The 16171-nt window shown below is 38.1% G+C and overlaps 1 protein-coding gene across 1 annotated transcript in view; it reads left to right on the top strand.

Moving 5' to 3' along the window:
* Positions 1-16171, top strand: part of LOC124290958 (NUAK family SNF1-like kinase 1) — a 78321-nt gene that overhangs the window by 47801 nt on the left and 14349 nt on the right. Inside the window, 1 exon segment of the mRNA XM_046727802.1 lies at positions 15281-15432. Within this exon segment, the coding sequence (XP_046583758.1) occupies positions 15281-15432 (152 nt within the window).

Here is a 16171-nt window from a genome sequence, read left to right as displayed (position 1 = left end):
CTGAAGTTGAAGAATTTCTCCTCTTAAATTTTAATGATAACATTATAAGACATATATTGCTTAGAAATCCCAGTTTCATCTTCAGTCTGCTAAATTGAGTGAATTAGAAGGAATAAAATCACATCAGTATTTTATTGTTTTTCTTGCAGAGTTTCTTTTCCCCCTAAATTTATGTATTTATTTATTTATTTATGTTTAAGAGTGAATATTTTTCGATTTGAATATATTACTTGTCTCATGTAGGAATATGATGGTGAGGCTATTTTGCACCTCAACATGTTAAATTGGTGAGTTAAGTCTTATCTCACATCAACACTACATTGCTATGTAATGGCGACTGAGTGTAATGAACAGGGAGGTGATTTATGGAGTTCAATGTTTTAAAAATATTTCAATTTCAATTCTCACCAGTGCTGTTATTACACACTTTCTGCAGTTTACTTTTAGTAGCACCTGTGCCAAAATGTTGCAGTGACACATTTAGGCCATTGAAAGCTGTAAGTCAGTTCTGTCTTCCCTTAACTGATAATACATCTTCTTCTAAAGAGAATTAAAGATACCCTAGTGTATAATGTGTTTAGGGTAGTAGTATTTTATGTTGTCAGTTCATGTCCGCCCTGATCTGATGATGATGTCAGTGGACAGTTTATCTCCTTGTCAATCTGTTTTGCGAAAGGTGTGTTTTGTTTAACATGTTAATCTGAGCCGACTCGTCCATGGCTGACTGACCAGGTCGGTGGCTGTCTCCCAGCGTGACTAATGTATGTTTATTGATTGACTCACGCTGACGTGGGGCATTGTTTCATACCCATGTGTCATGTCATCATGTCTTTGTGGACGATGTTGCCATGTAGTCGACAGAAACTGTCGCAAATGACAATAACCACACCAAATCAATACCTACTGTATTGATTTTATCAGTCGGTTTTCGCATGTCAAGTCATGTCAAACATATTTTTATAATCGATTGATGCTATTTTCAGGAGAGTTTCTTTCCCAATAGAAACATTTGTCTGTCAGGATTGACATATAGTGAATTTATACTTTCTTTATGTATTTTAAACTTGTTTTGTGGATTTTAACAAAAAGACCAAAGAGCAGTGTTCTATAGGCAAAAATATTTTCAATGATTTTTTCACTAGAATCCAAAGAAAATCTAACTGTGTGAGTGAGTAAGTTAGTTTGGGTCCATTTTAACAGCATGTAAGTTTGGTGTATGATAAGTATCTCATTCTATCAAAAACACATCTCATTCTGTCATGAATGAACTTTTGAAACTCTCTCTTACTGGCACGTGTGTTTTTAAGAAATAAACCCAATGGGCACCCACAATAGAATGAGTTCTGTAGCACCCATTGCTAGTCCTAAAAGGTGACTAAATCAGAAACCATGGAGATTCTGGGATTGAGATTAGTGCTTAGCAACCGTGGGTGGTCGTAATCGGCAACAGACTCGGTGACTTGGTTGATATAGCATGTCATTGTAACCCAACGATGTGATTCAATTATTTATCGGCTGACGTCACGTACCTGTAAAACTGCTGAGTGTGGTATTAAACAAAAAAACCAAACATAAAGAAATTTGCATCAGTTTCACTTCACTGAATAAAAACAATGATGTGCATTTTCAGAATAAGGGCAATCTTCACCCTCAGCATGCTCAAATAGCTACATTTTCCCCCTGTATTGAAACCGTGTTCACTCCATGGTCATTCTCAGCTTCCTGAGGAGTATTCCTCGATATGCATTTCAGCGATATCATCCTTGAAAGTGCAAAGACTGGAAATACAAGGCAGTTGTTTGCCAGCCATGGCAATGACATCCTGATATTTGGATGAGGGCAGTTCAGACTTTCATTTTCAAATACCCGAGAAAATGTAATCCAGAAAAAGTATAAAGTTTTAAGGGACTGGGCCCTTATTCTCGAAACATTATTAGCCCTAAGAATTCTTAACTTTGATCGTAGCCAATGTGTTAAGAATGGGCTTTAGAAGGTCGTGAGGCTGCGTAAGGCTAGCCAGGTTATTATAAGTTGAGGAGTGAGAGTTCAGTTTTACGCCGCACTCAGCAATATTCCAGCTGCATGGCGGCAGTCTGTAAATAATTGAGTTTGGACCAGACTATCCAGTGATCAACAGCATGAGCATTGGTCTATGCAATTGGGAACCGATGACATGTGTCAACCAAGTCAGCGAGCCTGACCACCCGATCCCGTTAGCCCCCTCTTACGACAAGCATGGGTTGCTGATCTTCACGGGTCATATAAGGTGAGGAGGCTGGATTGGGTGTGTGTGCGATATTGGCCTTAGGATGATGACCTACTACTCCTCTCTCTCAGGGGTGGTGGGGTAGCCTAGTGGTTAAGGCAATCTCTCCTCATGCTGAAGACCCGGGATTTATTGCAATGCATAATGTGCGAAGCCCATTTCTGGTGTCCCCTGCCATGATATTGCTGGAATATTGCTAAAAGCAGATAAAACTTAACTCACTCACAAACTCGCTCTTTCACAAACACACACACAATAGTATTTTACCCATCCTAACCCAGAAATCTTTGTTTTTTTAATACATCACTGTAATGTTCTTGTCTACCTGAAAAACAGGCCTATTTGTCTTTTTGACTCTTATATAGTAGGGTTGGAGGGTCATGCAAGGTAATCCTTTTAAGAGGGATTCTAGACTTTGACACAAGCTATAAGCATGAGCTATAACAGACCTTGAAGCAGATAGAAGATCTCCACACAATGAACCACTGTTTTTCCTGTCTACTTAACATTGCAAATGTATAATGACAAGATCCGAAGTGTTTTTCTTGTCTTCATGAGTAAACATACCAGCTTGTTTGTAAATAAATTAGTGAATACTGTCACTCCATATTAGCCTAACCTCAGGTAGGAACAGGGTAAAAACTTAACATTTGAAAAAAAATAATTTGTAAGCTTTGATGTGTTTTCCTGCTGTTGCATGCAAATTCTTCACATGAAGATTTCTAATCTCTTGTGGGACAAACCAGTGCATTTCAAAGACAGCGGTTTAACCTTTTTACTTTTTTACTGTTTATTTGCTGCGAAATTGTTAAGCTACTTAAACTAGAAACATCTTTTAAATACATGTGTTTGGGATGGACTTGCTAATTGAGGATTACTTTAGAGGATTATTGTAAAGTTGGACGTGGAAACAGATGAGAGGAAAGAAAAGGCTGCAATTTTCATTGTACAAAACAGATGTTATGAACTGGAGAACTGTGTAGGTGTAAAAGTGTTATAGAAGCTGGCTGTATGGAATTGTTACAGAGTGTAGATAATTCAAAATACTCAGTTTCATTACAGAGTAGAAGCAAAAGCTTTAGCTTTTATCATTTCACTGAAAGTTCTAACAAAGTCTTAAGTGACTGCCAGACATGAAGATCTGTGTTTGAACTTGTTTCAGCACTGACTGACTGAGTTTGGTTTTACGCCGCTTTTAGCAATATTCCAGCAACATCACGGTGGGGGACACCAGAAATGGGCTTCACACACTGTGGCCATGTGGGGATTCGAACCCGGATCTTCGGCATGACGAGCCAACGCTTTAACCATTAGGCTACCCCATCGCCTCTTTTTTCAGCAGCCCATGCTTGTTGTAAGAGGTGACTAACTGGATTAGGTGACTAGTTGAATTGATTGGTGCTTGTCATCATATCCCAACTGCGTAGATTGATGCTCATGATGTCAATCACTGGATCATGTGGACCAGAACTGATTAAAGTATACATACCTCGATCATGTAGTTGAAATATTGATGAATACAACATTAGAAAACAAACAAACACAAACTCTGACAAATGGAAACCTGGTCCATTAGAGTCAAGGACATGATTTAATATCAATGAAAAGGCTGTCAGTTTAAACATGCTATTTGCCTGTTTCTATAGATATACGAGTTACATAAACATGTTTGGTTATTTTGCCGATACTGGAAGCTATTTTAAGCCCGGTTTTATGATATGTACGACCTTCAATGAGTGACAGATGTTGTTGTGAGTGTACTGGTGTTTACCTGTAGAAACGAGCACAGACTACGTCCATAGATCTACCTGTTGCAACAGGTGGTATTACTGATAACGAACCTACAGGTGGGCAGATATATTGTCCTGACAACAAGTAGCCTAGCAACAGGGGTTAATGTTGCCGTAATGTCACACACCAAAATGCTAATAATAGCAATATACAATTTTGGTTAGAAATCAGTATCTCTGATGACAAAATTTCCTTTTAGACATAAAAAAATGTTACAGACAAATAGAACATTTAGACATATAATATTTCCCGAAACGTTGTGTGGAAAATAATGAAGAAACTTAATCCATGAAAAAATATCTTGGACATCTATATACAACTTCTAAATGTCGCTAAAGGACATCCTAGAATGTTTTGTTAGCATATATCTTGAGGCCATGTTAAGGCAGAGTGTTTTTTGTTGTTTATGTATAAATACTTGTTTAAGATTAAAGGCATATATTTGACTAGGCAGTGATTAAAATGTGCTGTCTTGAGATTGCATATTTAATTGTCTTTCAAATTCTGTATTTCTTTGTCGCAAGAGGATATTTTCCTCTGCTGTATTACATAAGATCGTGAGATATTATGGCAGGCAAACTGTTTTGTGTAAGAAGAACAGGTGACAGATTTAGTATCTAAAGATTCCTGTATATTAAAATCTGAAAATTTATGATCAACGTTTCTTTTTCCAGAGCCTAATATCTAAATCTGAGCTCTTCAAACTTCAAAGAATGGCTGTGTTGCTATAAACACTTAATGTGGTGTAAATTTCAAACTTGTGCAGTTCGTGGCATGTTTATGACCTAAGATAGAGCAAACATTGCACCTGGGCTTTGGAGTGAGTGAGTGAGTATGGTTTTATGCCGCTTTTAGCAATATTCCAGCAATGTCACGGCAGGGGACACCAGAATGCTTTAACCATTAGGCTACCCCACCACCCACTTTGCAGTTAATGTAGTCAGCATATTAGGTTTTGTTAAACGAGTTCATTTCAGGTTGTAGCAACCCTTTTTAGTGAAACGTCACTTTTAACAGGTTTGTTTAAACTGTAGATATTTATAGTTACATCACCCTTTTCCAGTAAAATTTAGAATGTGGTTATTTTAAGTTATTTTAAAACTGTTTTGACCTCCAGCAACACTTTTATGTGAAATTGATGTTTTGTATTTTAAAACATTTCTTGTTATTGAAACTTCACTTTTAACTTCATGTTTATTTAAACTGTAGATATTTATAGTTACATCGTCCTTTTCCAGTAACATTCATATCATGGTTATTTTAAGGTATTTTAGAACTGTTTAGAGCTTCAACAAAACATTTCTGTGAAATTAATGTTTTGTTGTTTAAAACATTTCTTGCTTTTCATTTTGTTAGATCATCAAACATTTAAGAAAATAATGTGTCTAGCAAGTTAAATGCTGCTTCAGATATGTGTTGGCAACACCGTTACAGAAAACTGGGACAGTATTTTTCAAATATGGTTTGTGTAATTTGTATTCATCAGCTACAAAAGCACATGATTGATTTTCTGTTACGTGTGGACACTTTCCACATAATGTTTCATTTCTACTCCTACATTGATCTTAAGGTATATTTATACTATGTGTCGACATACAAGGCATGTTTCATTAACGGCTTTTCAAAAGTGCATAAAACCGTATTATGTTTGAATGAATGAAAGATGTCATTTTCAAGTCAAGTAAACATGAATCATATAGGCAATAAGATTATCAGGCTGGTACACTGGCACTGTATTCAGTCAAGTAATTGAAACCGATGTTATGAAGCTTAGTATTTAATAAAAGTATATCAACAATGCTGTCTTTGACCTGAAGGAGGTCATCTGGCCGGGCAGTGACCTGTTGATGACTAATAATGTTCAACTTCGCCATAGAAAACTCTCCATAATATTGGACATGAATAGAGAGATCTGACCTATATACATCGTATAAACCATTTCTAAGGCTTAATAATGTCATCTTTTTCAATTTTATCAAGCGTACATGATAAGAGAGGGTTGTGTGTTGTGCCTGGACTTGAACCAGTGACAGTAGGAAATGAATTCTTGTGTGATAAATTGTTTTGTGATAAGCAACATCCTGGCTAGCTATTGTCGAAACGTTTGTAGCCCTACGAACTTCTTAAGTCCATTCTTAACACATTGGCTACGATCAAAGTTAAGAATTCTTAGGGCTACAAATGTTTTGAGAATAAGGGCCCTGATGTATATTTAAACAAATAAATATTTGTTTTTCAGAATTGTTCATGTCAAGTAGAGTACAAGCTGTAGTTTGTTGTCTTCTGGTTTTATTGCCTTCCTGATGTAATAGTGTCAAAACACGACAGTAGATCTGTGGTGGCATATACTTCCACAGACGTTTATGAATGAGTTGATGGTTTGAATATTTGCTCAAACAGTTATGTCATAAAAGTATTTAATGTCCTCTAATGTGTAGCGGAAGGCTCCTTATGTCCGCTGCTCACGTGACGGCGCCATGTGTTCCTTTGCGACTAGTATCGACAAGCATTGATAGTTAAAATGTGATGACTTGGCAAAACAAGGTGAAACATGTCAAATATGGATGTCAATAATAGCAAAGTCTGTCAGTATTACTTGTTACTTCATAAAAGATGTTGTAAATAACCACTTGAATTTTTAAAGTTGTGTATTTTGGCACTTATTACAGTAGTTCAATTTTCGTAATAAAATGGAAGCTTTGACTGAGTTCATAATTTGATTTACTAAAATACCTTACACAACGTATCGTCAGTTGAGAATATACAAGATGGCAACTGGCTTGATTGTATAATGTATCATGTGACTTATCCTTTTAGTCTTCCTGTTAGTCTTCCTTTTTAGTTGGGGTATTGAATTCCACCTTGAAATCATTTTTGCAGTGGGAAAATAAAACAAATTATAAAACCTGACTTGACATCTTAGTTTTAGTTGGTTTATTGACTTTTCCCCACAAAAAATCAATTAGGCGGAGAAGAATTCTTATGTAACATTAATGGCAAATGAAGCTTGTGGAACTTGGAATGACTTAATAAGTGCTTGTATGCAGTGATCGTTAATTACATAATGTGATGCTTCAAGAAGCAGTACGTCATCATAGGAATCTACGAACAGCTTAGCATGAGCTGACACAAGGCAACATTGGAACTGATGACAACTGCAAATATTTGTAGGTCATTTATTGGTGAGTCAAGAGGTAAAGCTTGACATTCAGTGGCCTTAGCAACTGGGGGGTCAGTTGGAGTCCCCGTTCTTCAAGAAGTTTAAACTGAACTTTATGTCAGCCTTGTCCAGCTGTCCCATCAAGAGGTCAATCAGATCACTGGTCAAGGAGTAGGTGTTAACCCCTGTTTGGTGTAGCCTTGGAAGCCCTGGGTCCTTTAAGTGGTCAGTGAACAGTTGGTCAAGACCCTTCAGCGTGACACCTGTGTCAAGTGGGTAATTAGAAGACAATTGGCAACCAATTTACCTGTGTGGAAAGAATAAAAGGTGTGAAATTTCCATTAAATGAAACACCTCATGCACATAGTCATTGTTTTTGTATTAAAAAGTGATCCTGAGTTTTTTTAAGTGTATATAATCATTGTATTTTTAAGGCCAGTAGATTTGTAAGCCAAGCTGAATGTAAGGACTAAAGGTTGTGTTTTGTGCAAAGAATGTCCAGTTTTGTTAATACTGACTGAGTTTAATTTTACGCCGCTTTTAGCAATATCACGGCGGCGGACTCCAGAAATGGGCTTCACACATTGTGCCCATGTGGGGAATCGAACCTGGGTCTTCGGCGTGACGAAGTTCTGTTAATACAATGCCTGTGTTAGTAGGTTTCATGAAAGTGACTATCCCCGAAAACCTTTATCAATTTGAACTATTCTCCTCAAGTGAAACTGACAGTCATAATGGTCTGGGACGGTGGTTAAAGCATTCGCATGTCACGCCGAAGGCCCGAGTTCTATTCCCAACATGGGTACAATATGTGAAGCCCATTTCTGGTGTCCCCGCCCGTGATATTGCTGGAATATTGCTAAAAGCGTCGTAAAACTCCAGCAAACCCAGCTCACTGTGGTTTGCTTCCTGCTTCTTGCTGTATATTTTAGCCAAAATAAACTACAGTTAAAACAAACTAAAACTAGTGGACCTTTGAGTTCATTTTAACTGTGATCTAGTTTACATGTTCTATAAGCTCACTCACTCACTCATCAATCCACTAAACCAACCTCCTGCTGAGGTGATAATATGATAAGTAAGTGACAGGTATATGAAATACTTTCCAAACAACTGCTGCTTGTACAAAATAGTTTGAATGGTTGCTGTTCGTGACATGTTTATAGCTGGCCACCCTCTTGCCTCCATGTCATGATTATGCTAATTTCTTAATAAGATGATAAGCCAAAATTGCGAGGAATTTCTCACCTAGCATGGCAAACGGAAAATGTCTGCTTGCTTATCAAAGTCGTGTTAGACATGCACACATGGTCCTCAAACTGTCTGTTTAGGCAATTACAAAATACGTTGTTTAGGTGAGAGTCGTGTCTGCTTGGCTGAATGAAGATCGGGATTATCAGGATAGGGTGACAAATTCCACTTTTCATTCCGCAGGTGGTGTTTTTGTTACGATTCGGTCTCCGAGGTGTTAATTTATTAATTAGCATACCGTGGATCACTGAGGTTAGCATCAGCTTTTGGATTACAGGGTTTGGCATGTATTGAATGTTTGTGGTTGTTTTGTCAATATTGAACATAGCATGGATCTGATTGTCACAGAAGTCAGTTTGAAATCAATTGAAATATTTAAGGGGATAATTGAATTTCAGTTGTGACTTGACTTGATTTATCTGGTATATTCTTAAGACTAATGTGATTGATTCTGATGTTTTTTGTTAATAATAATGATAAAAATAAAAATAATAAGGCCACTTATATAGCTCTGAACTCCATGCCAGGTGAAATGCTTTAAGAGCTTACAACATAATGGACATTATCACCCCAGATAACCTCACTGCCTGGGAGGTGCTAGAAGGTTAATAGTCACATGACTTATCCTACCGGGTACCCATTCACTGCTGGGTGCAGAGTCAAATTTGGTTATTTGTTGGTTAAATTTGCAGTCAACATAATTATTGCCATTTGACAAAGGTCTTTTAAGTAATTTAATTAGTCAAACTAGTGATTTTGATGTCATCAACGTCCTTGAGTACGTTGCATGCAATAGCTATTTTAGTCACAGTATGACAAACAGGAGAATTTGGGACCTATTCTAACGATAACTCTCTCTACAGTAGCTTTTAGTGTTTACAGATCAGTGTTTCTTAAACAAGGTGGTGTGTCACTGCAGTGTAGACTCCTGAATAAATAAACAAGCTTACCGCGATGATAGGACTCTAGACTGCAGCAGTCCGAGCAGCTGATAGTCTGAGTCTACGTGACAGACATACTTGATGAAGATGTTGGCCCATTAGGTCTTTGAATAGCATATAGAAGTGAGGCAGGTAAGCAAGAGAATTTAACTGAGGTCAGCTTCTTTTTATGAGGAACAAATTGTTTCAGAGAATAACCTTACTCTTTCATCAAGTGAATAAATGCGAAGAAGAAAAGAGCTATGAGAGAAAGAATAATGTTTTTTAATGTTAATGTTATATACACTTCATGCTAAAAAACGTACCCAGAACAATTAAATTTTAACACGCTTAGCCAGGTTTTGCCTGTGAGACGCAACATATGCATGTAAGAACCACACAAGTAATAGGTGAAGACTTTACAAGGGAAGCCAACAGTTAATTACGTCTCACCAAGCAGTTAAATATTAGAGTTGAACCTGTTGCACGGAAACCACGTGACTTCAGGTGCACTTGCTACTGAATAATACATTCATGGGGAACAAGATCAAGGAATAGGATATTTCGGTTTTCATGAGTCCACCAAACCCAAATAAATAAAATAAAATTTAAATTTTACTGTTTCTTAGTACCAACAAGCCTATAAAATACATTTATGACTGAAAATAAACCTCCCAAAACAAATAATTGAACCCACTGTGGGAAAACACAAGGGCACCTTTTCACAAAATGACAGTCGTAAGTTAAAGTATTGGAAGTTACGATCACCTTAGTGCTACGATCGCTGTGTGGAAGAGGGCATTATACTTTAAACACTAGGCTTCCCTAGGGGTGGTGGGGTAGCCTAGTGGTTAAGGCGTTCGCTCGTCACGCCGAAAACCCGGGTTCATTTCCTCAAATGGGTACAATGTGTTAAGTCCATTTCTGGTGTCCCCTCGCCGTGATATTGCTGGAATATTGCTAATGTGAATTATGTGATATTAAGTGAGCATTTGTAGTGTCAAGTGTGTGATCCAGGGACTTTGTTTTGAGATGTGATCACAACAGTATGAACATGATATCACTTTCACGAATCAGTAAACATTTGATGAAGGAGAGTCCTGTAACAGCCCCAGCTTAACTTGCGATAATCTTAGTAACAGGTTACGAGAACTAGCTCGTAACAATTTGTTGGAGATTATCATTTCTGAGAGCCATGTCCTGGACTGTGAGAATTGTGAAAAACTAATTGACAATTGTAATCTTCTGCAAACATTTCCTCATATTTGTAAAATTATATTTCAACAATTTGAGGAAGAAAAGAGAATATGTAATACACACTATTTTCTCTGCAGGGGTATTAGGCAGGGGGTCGTGGCAAGAAGATTGTGGCTGTATTGTGTGACAGAGGCTTGTAAAGATTTGAAATATGCAGCTGGGGACATTCTTAATACCTAACTTCCTCTTTTGACAAAAGATAAACAAAGAACATCACGCTGGGACTGAATTATGAATTTGAACACAAATATGCGAAAAAGAACCTAAAACGTTTGAGACAATCCCCAAATGCTGCCTTTCAGAAATAAGTCTTCGTTTTCATGAATTTGCATGATGAAAGAGTCACACAAGGGTTGTTACATGCATTTACTGAGACATTCTATGCTGATCAGACACGATGTTAAAGAGTTACTGTCAAAGTTTACTCTTTGCTCTTGTGATATAGAAGAATGAAAGTAACTCAAGGTCACCTATTTGAAGTGTGATTCAATTACAGTGTACCAAAAAAAGCCAAAACATTTTTGAGACAGGAGAAATTCAAACTTCAAAATGAAAGTGCAAAATAAAAAGTTCAAGTTTCCAGTATCATGTTGCAAGTGTCTTGTGTGAAGGGGAGGTGTGCTGGATTTTACAAGCTGAATGGGTCATGTTCTTGAATTTTCAGCTTGTAAAATTCAGGATCCTTTCGGATGTTACTTAAAAATAATTTTTGTGAAACATACGAGTATGATAAAGAGTTAGGTCTGTGTTGAGACAACAGAAAGACACTCAATTAGCCCAGAGGGAAATGCAGACTGTCTGTGACATCACCAGGTATAGTTAAGATTTTGTTATCATGTTCTTATAGATTTAATTGTAATTGTTCTCTTGTGATCTGGCTCTGAGCTGAATAATTCCTCCAGTTCGGTGAGCGTATGCTAGTGGTTAAACCGTTTGGACATCACACCAAAGACCCGAGTTCCATTCCCCACATGTGTGAAGCCCATTTCTGGTGTCCCTTGCCATGGTATTGCTGGAATATTGCTAAAAGCGGTGTAAAACTAAACTCAGCAGCAACAGGCAGATCCGATAGCTTGGTTCTTCAAGAACTGATTGTAATGATAAGTCAAGCCACAGGTTCATGTCAAAACAAGATGTAGGTGTTGTACCGGCATTGTGTATCGTGAGTGACCTCAATCTTCAAGTAATATTCCTGAAATATCACTGCAGGGGAGACCGGAACAGATTTCACACATTGTACCCTTGTGGGGGGCTACGTACTTTAGAGGAAAACTTTGTAGATTTATCTGTTTGATCAGTTAAATGTAGTCCTTGGTGTTTTTCACAGAAACATGCTTGAAATTATGAACACTAATAATGGCCTTACCAAGAATATTAGCTGGGCTTGGGTCCCAGCTATAGACAATACCTAGGCATGGACAAAAGCTATAGACACTTTCAAGACGTGTTCTCTCATCACGCTGAAGGCCCAGGTTTGACCCACATGGACACAATGTGTGAAGCCCATTTCTGGTGTCCCCCACCGTGACATTCCTGGTAGATTGCTAGAAGCAGCATGAAACCCAACTCACTCACTATCTGGATTCTTACTTGTGATAGTATTTGGTGACAAGCTTTTCACAAGCATAAAAAGACACTGAATCTTAAAATTCTTCTTATTTTTTTATCACTTTATTTTTTTTGGAAAGGTATCACAACATGTTATACATACATTTTCAATATATCGTACCTTGTAGATATTATTTATAATATTTTGAAAAGGCTTTAAAACTTTAAACAATGAAAAGGCCTTATTATGTAATTGGATATGATAACGTAAATTTGTTCTTGTTTCATCTGTTTGCACTGTTTCTTTTTCGGAGGTGGAGAGAGGGGGTGGGAAAAGAGGTGGGGGTTGAGATGGACTGACTGAGTTTAGTTTTACGGCGCTTTTAGCAATATTCCAGCAATATCACGTCGGGGGACACCAGAAATGGGCTTAACACATTGTGCCCATGTGGGTATTCGAACCCGGGTCTTCGGCGTGTCGAGCCAACACTTTAACCACTAGGCTACCCCACCGCCTCAGGTGATTTGGGTGTCTCAGCACCATTTTAATGGTATTTTGATTGAAATTTCCCTAAATACTTTCTTTTGAGGGGTCTGATTTTAAATTTGGTGACTGAAGAGATATTTTCGCCTCTCCTTGTACCCTTTGACCATGGATGGACAGGAGACACTGACCATTGTCCAGTGCCTGATACCGGTGGTCGCCTGAGGTGATGATACCCTGTTTCTTCTGACAAGGCAACAATGGAGGTGTAAGTCAGATGGTAATCTGGGGATCTAGTCTGATGGTGGCCTTCTAGACATGGACAAGATTAGTAGAAAATGCAGACCACTTTGTCTAGTCTGTTTGATGAGAGTTGAAATGACCGACAGACGGAAAGCAGCTGATAAGGGATTATGGTAATGAGAGGGTCTTGGAATGCTGGGTGGTTAGAGACTGGTGCCAGCAGATGGAGGGAAATTGTGCCAGGTACGGACATGAGTGTAGGTCTCACCATTGTCCTACATCTCCCGTGTTTAATCAATGACATTCTTCATGTTTGGGGAGGCTGGTTAATGATACCTCCCATGAGATGGGACAGTCATATCTATGCCAAGGGAGTAATCATTGGATCTTGAATCACTTTAAAATTGGTACAGTTATGTAACTGACAAATGGTTCTTTTCATTTACTAATCAATGGTTTTCTGCTATGATAAATCAATAGCTAAATGGTCTGACTAATCAATAGCTAAATGGTCTGACTAATCAATGGCTGATTATGATGGTAATTACCTACAATGTTCTGGAATGTGATCTTTTGAAGTAAGGATTGTAAGTTGTTTACATTAATGCCAATCTTGTAATCCTTGATGGCTATAAGATTTCGCCCTTTGAAACTCCATTTAAAACATGTAGGCGCTATGACATCGGGAATGCACGATGTTATAAAAAATCGTCATGAGTAGCTCTGGCAATTCACTGCTGAAACTGCACCAACCAGATATACCAACAGCATCAGAATCGCTACAGTCTTCTGTCAGTAAATTATTGAATAGTTTATGTCACATTTGAACCTGTGATATCCTCTCATTGTGCAAACCCTCAGATATGTCGTACTAGAGAGCAGTCTATAATTTCTTTGTTTGTATTAAAGTAAACAAGCAAAATGACTTCAACTTACAGAAGTAAACAAGCAAAATGACTTCAACTTTCTGAAGTAAACAAACAAAATCACTTCAACTTTCTGCAGTAAACAAGCAAAACACCATCTTACAGAAGTAGACAAGCAAAATGACTTCATCTTACAAAAGTAACCAAGCAAAATGGCTTCAACTTTCTGAAATAAACAAGCAAAACACCATCTTACAGAAGTAGACAAGCAAAATGACTTCATCTTACAAAAGTAAACAAGCAATATGACTTCAACTTTCTAAAGTAAACAAGCAAAATAACATCCAACTTTTGAAGTAAACAAGCAAAATGACTTCAACTTACAGAAGTAAACAAGCAAAATGACATCAACTTACAGAAGTAAGCAAGCAAAATGACTTCAACTTTCTGAAGTAAACAAGCAAAACTTTTGAAGTAAACAAGCAAAATGACTTCAACTTACAGAAGTAAACAAGCAAAATGACATCAACTTACATAAGTAAGCAAGCAAAATGACTTCAACTTTCTGTAGTAAACAGGCAAAACAGCTTCATCTTACAGAAGTAAACAAGCAAAACGACTTCAACTTACAGAAGTAAACAAGCAAAAATATTTCAGTCATATGTGATTCAGGGAAGCATATTCTCACACTGACTATCCTGACATAACTTTTGTTAAAACATAAGCTAATTAATAAACTAATCTTGGCGTATCTTGTCAGGCAATATGATGGTAGTTGGGTTAACAGGTGGCTGTACAACTAGTGCCGTCCCTTTAATGATGAGGGTTACTATCATTATATCCATCCTGACCTTGACCATAGGCAGCAGCTTCTGAAGGACGTGTGCGTCCAATGTAATTACTGGCACCAGGGACCTTGTCCACGTTAATGCCTCGTTAATGATGTGAAGCCAGCTGGCATGGGACCAATCACAGCCTTGAGGGGGGAACAACAAGGGTAATCACCTCTAGGGAACAATCCTGTTTCTCCTTTCATGCTTGAAAACAATTTCCGTAAGACTATGCTGGCATGTTTCAGTTTGCCATCTGTGATTGACTTCCAGGGTGATGTGTATGATTGATATAATCTGTAGGGAGGGGTGGGGGCATTACGTAAAATAAATAATTTTTCTGTTAGAATATGCTGGAAAAAATACTTTGTCCACACATTTTTTTCAGTCAACTGACATACAAGATGCTAATTGTAGCATCACAGTCTCCACCCCAAACATCTTCCCCTCCTCCTCAACACCCCACCCTCAACCACAACCCACCACCCTTATCAACAACCTTCAGCCAAAACCTCCCACCCTCTGCCACCCTCATCCACAACCCACAACCCGCTGCCAGCCCTCAATTATTTCGCTGCAGTATAGCCAGAAGGTGTTCAATGAGTACTTGACCCTTGATAATGTGTTGCGCTTCAGTTTTGTGACCAAATACTTTTTGTTTCAGTGTTTGAGAAGAAGGACAAGATTGTGATGGTGATGGATTGTGCCCTCGGCGGCGAGCTCTACGACTACATCAACGAAAGGCGCCGGCTCACTGAGAAAGACGCACGGAGAATTTTCAGACAAATCGTCTCGGCCATCAATTACTGTCATCAGGTATGTCGCATGTCACCAATATTAACCTCGTTTTTTTATGTCACTCTTGTCTGTTTACTTGCGTTTTTTTACCTTTTGGGATCGTGATAACTTAATTTAATTCTGGGTTTTGATGGCTGCTGCTCCTGCTTTGGCATTTCGGCTCTGGTAGTTGATTGCCAGAGGGAACCAAGTCTAACAGCATGTCCACCGAGATTATGGTGTGATTGGCGCCAATGGGAACACCCTTCCGTTAATGTGAGGAAGTGGTGGAGACCATGGAAGACAATATGAAGGCAACTCCACTAAAGCCTTCCTTACAGACTTGGTCATTATTATTAGGGCGGTTGGGTAGCCTAGTGGTTAAAGCCTTAGCTCTTCACGTCAAAAACCTGGGTTCAATTCCCCACATGGGTGCAACTGTGAAACCCATTTCTGGTGTCCCCCTGCCACCATTGCTAAAAGTGGCTTAAAAGTGGCTTCACTTTTTCATTATTAAGAAGAGAAAAGGGTGTTGAAGGTGAATAATCCTTATGTTGTTAAGAACTGAGGACAAATGTCAGTGGCACTTTTTTATGTTTATGAAAATAAAAAAGAATATTTCAGATCATAACACATTGTCACATTGCGCGAAAAGCAGTTAGTTTACTGATTAATGCCTCACACAGTATATTACAACCATGTATATAACAAAGGCAGGACTAGACAATTCAGTGATTGATATCACGAGCATCCATCTATGTAACTGGGATACAATGGC

Source organism: Haliotis rubra, unplaced genomic scaffold (genome assembly GCF_003918875.1).
Source record: "Haliotis rubra isolate DU_JTF1 unplaced genomic scaffold, ASM391887v1 Scf479, whole genome shotgun sequence".
Lineage (NCBI taxonomy): Eukaryota > Metazoa > Mollusca > Gastropoda > Lepetellida > Haliotidae > Haliotis > Haliotis rubra.
The sequence above is the reverse complement of the archived record's forward strand: the minus strand, read 5'-3'. Positions and strand labels throughout refer to the sequence as shown.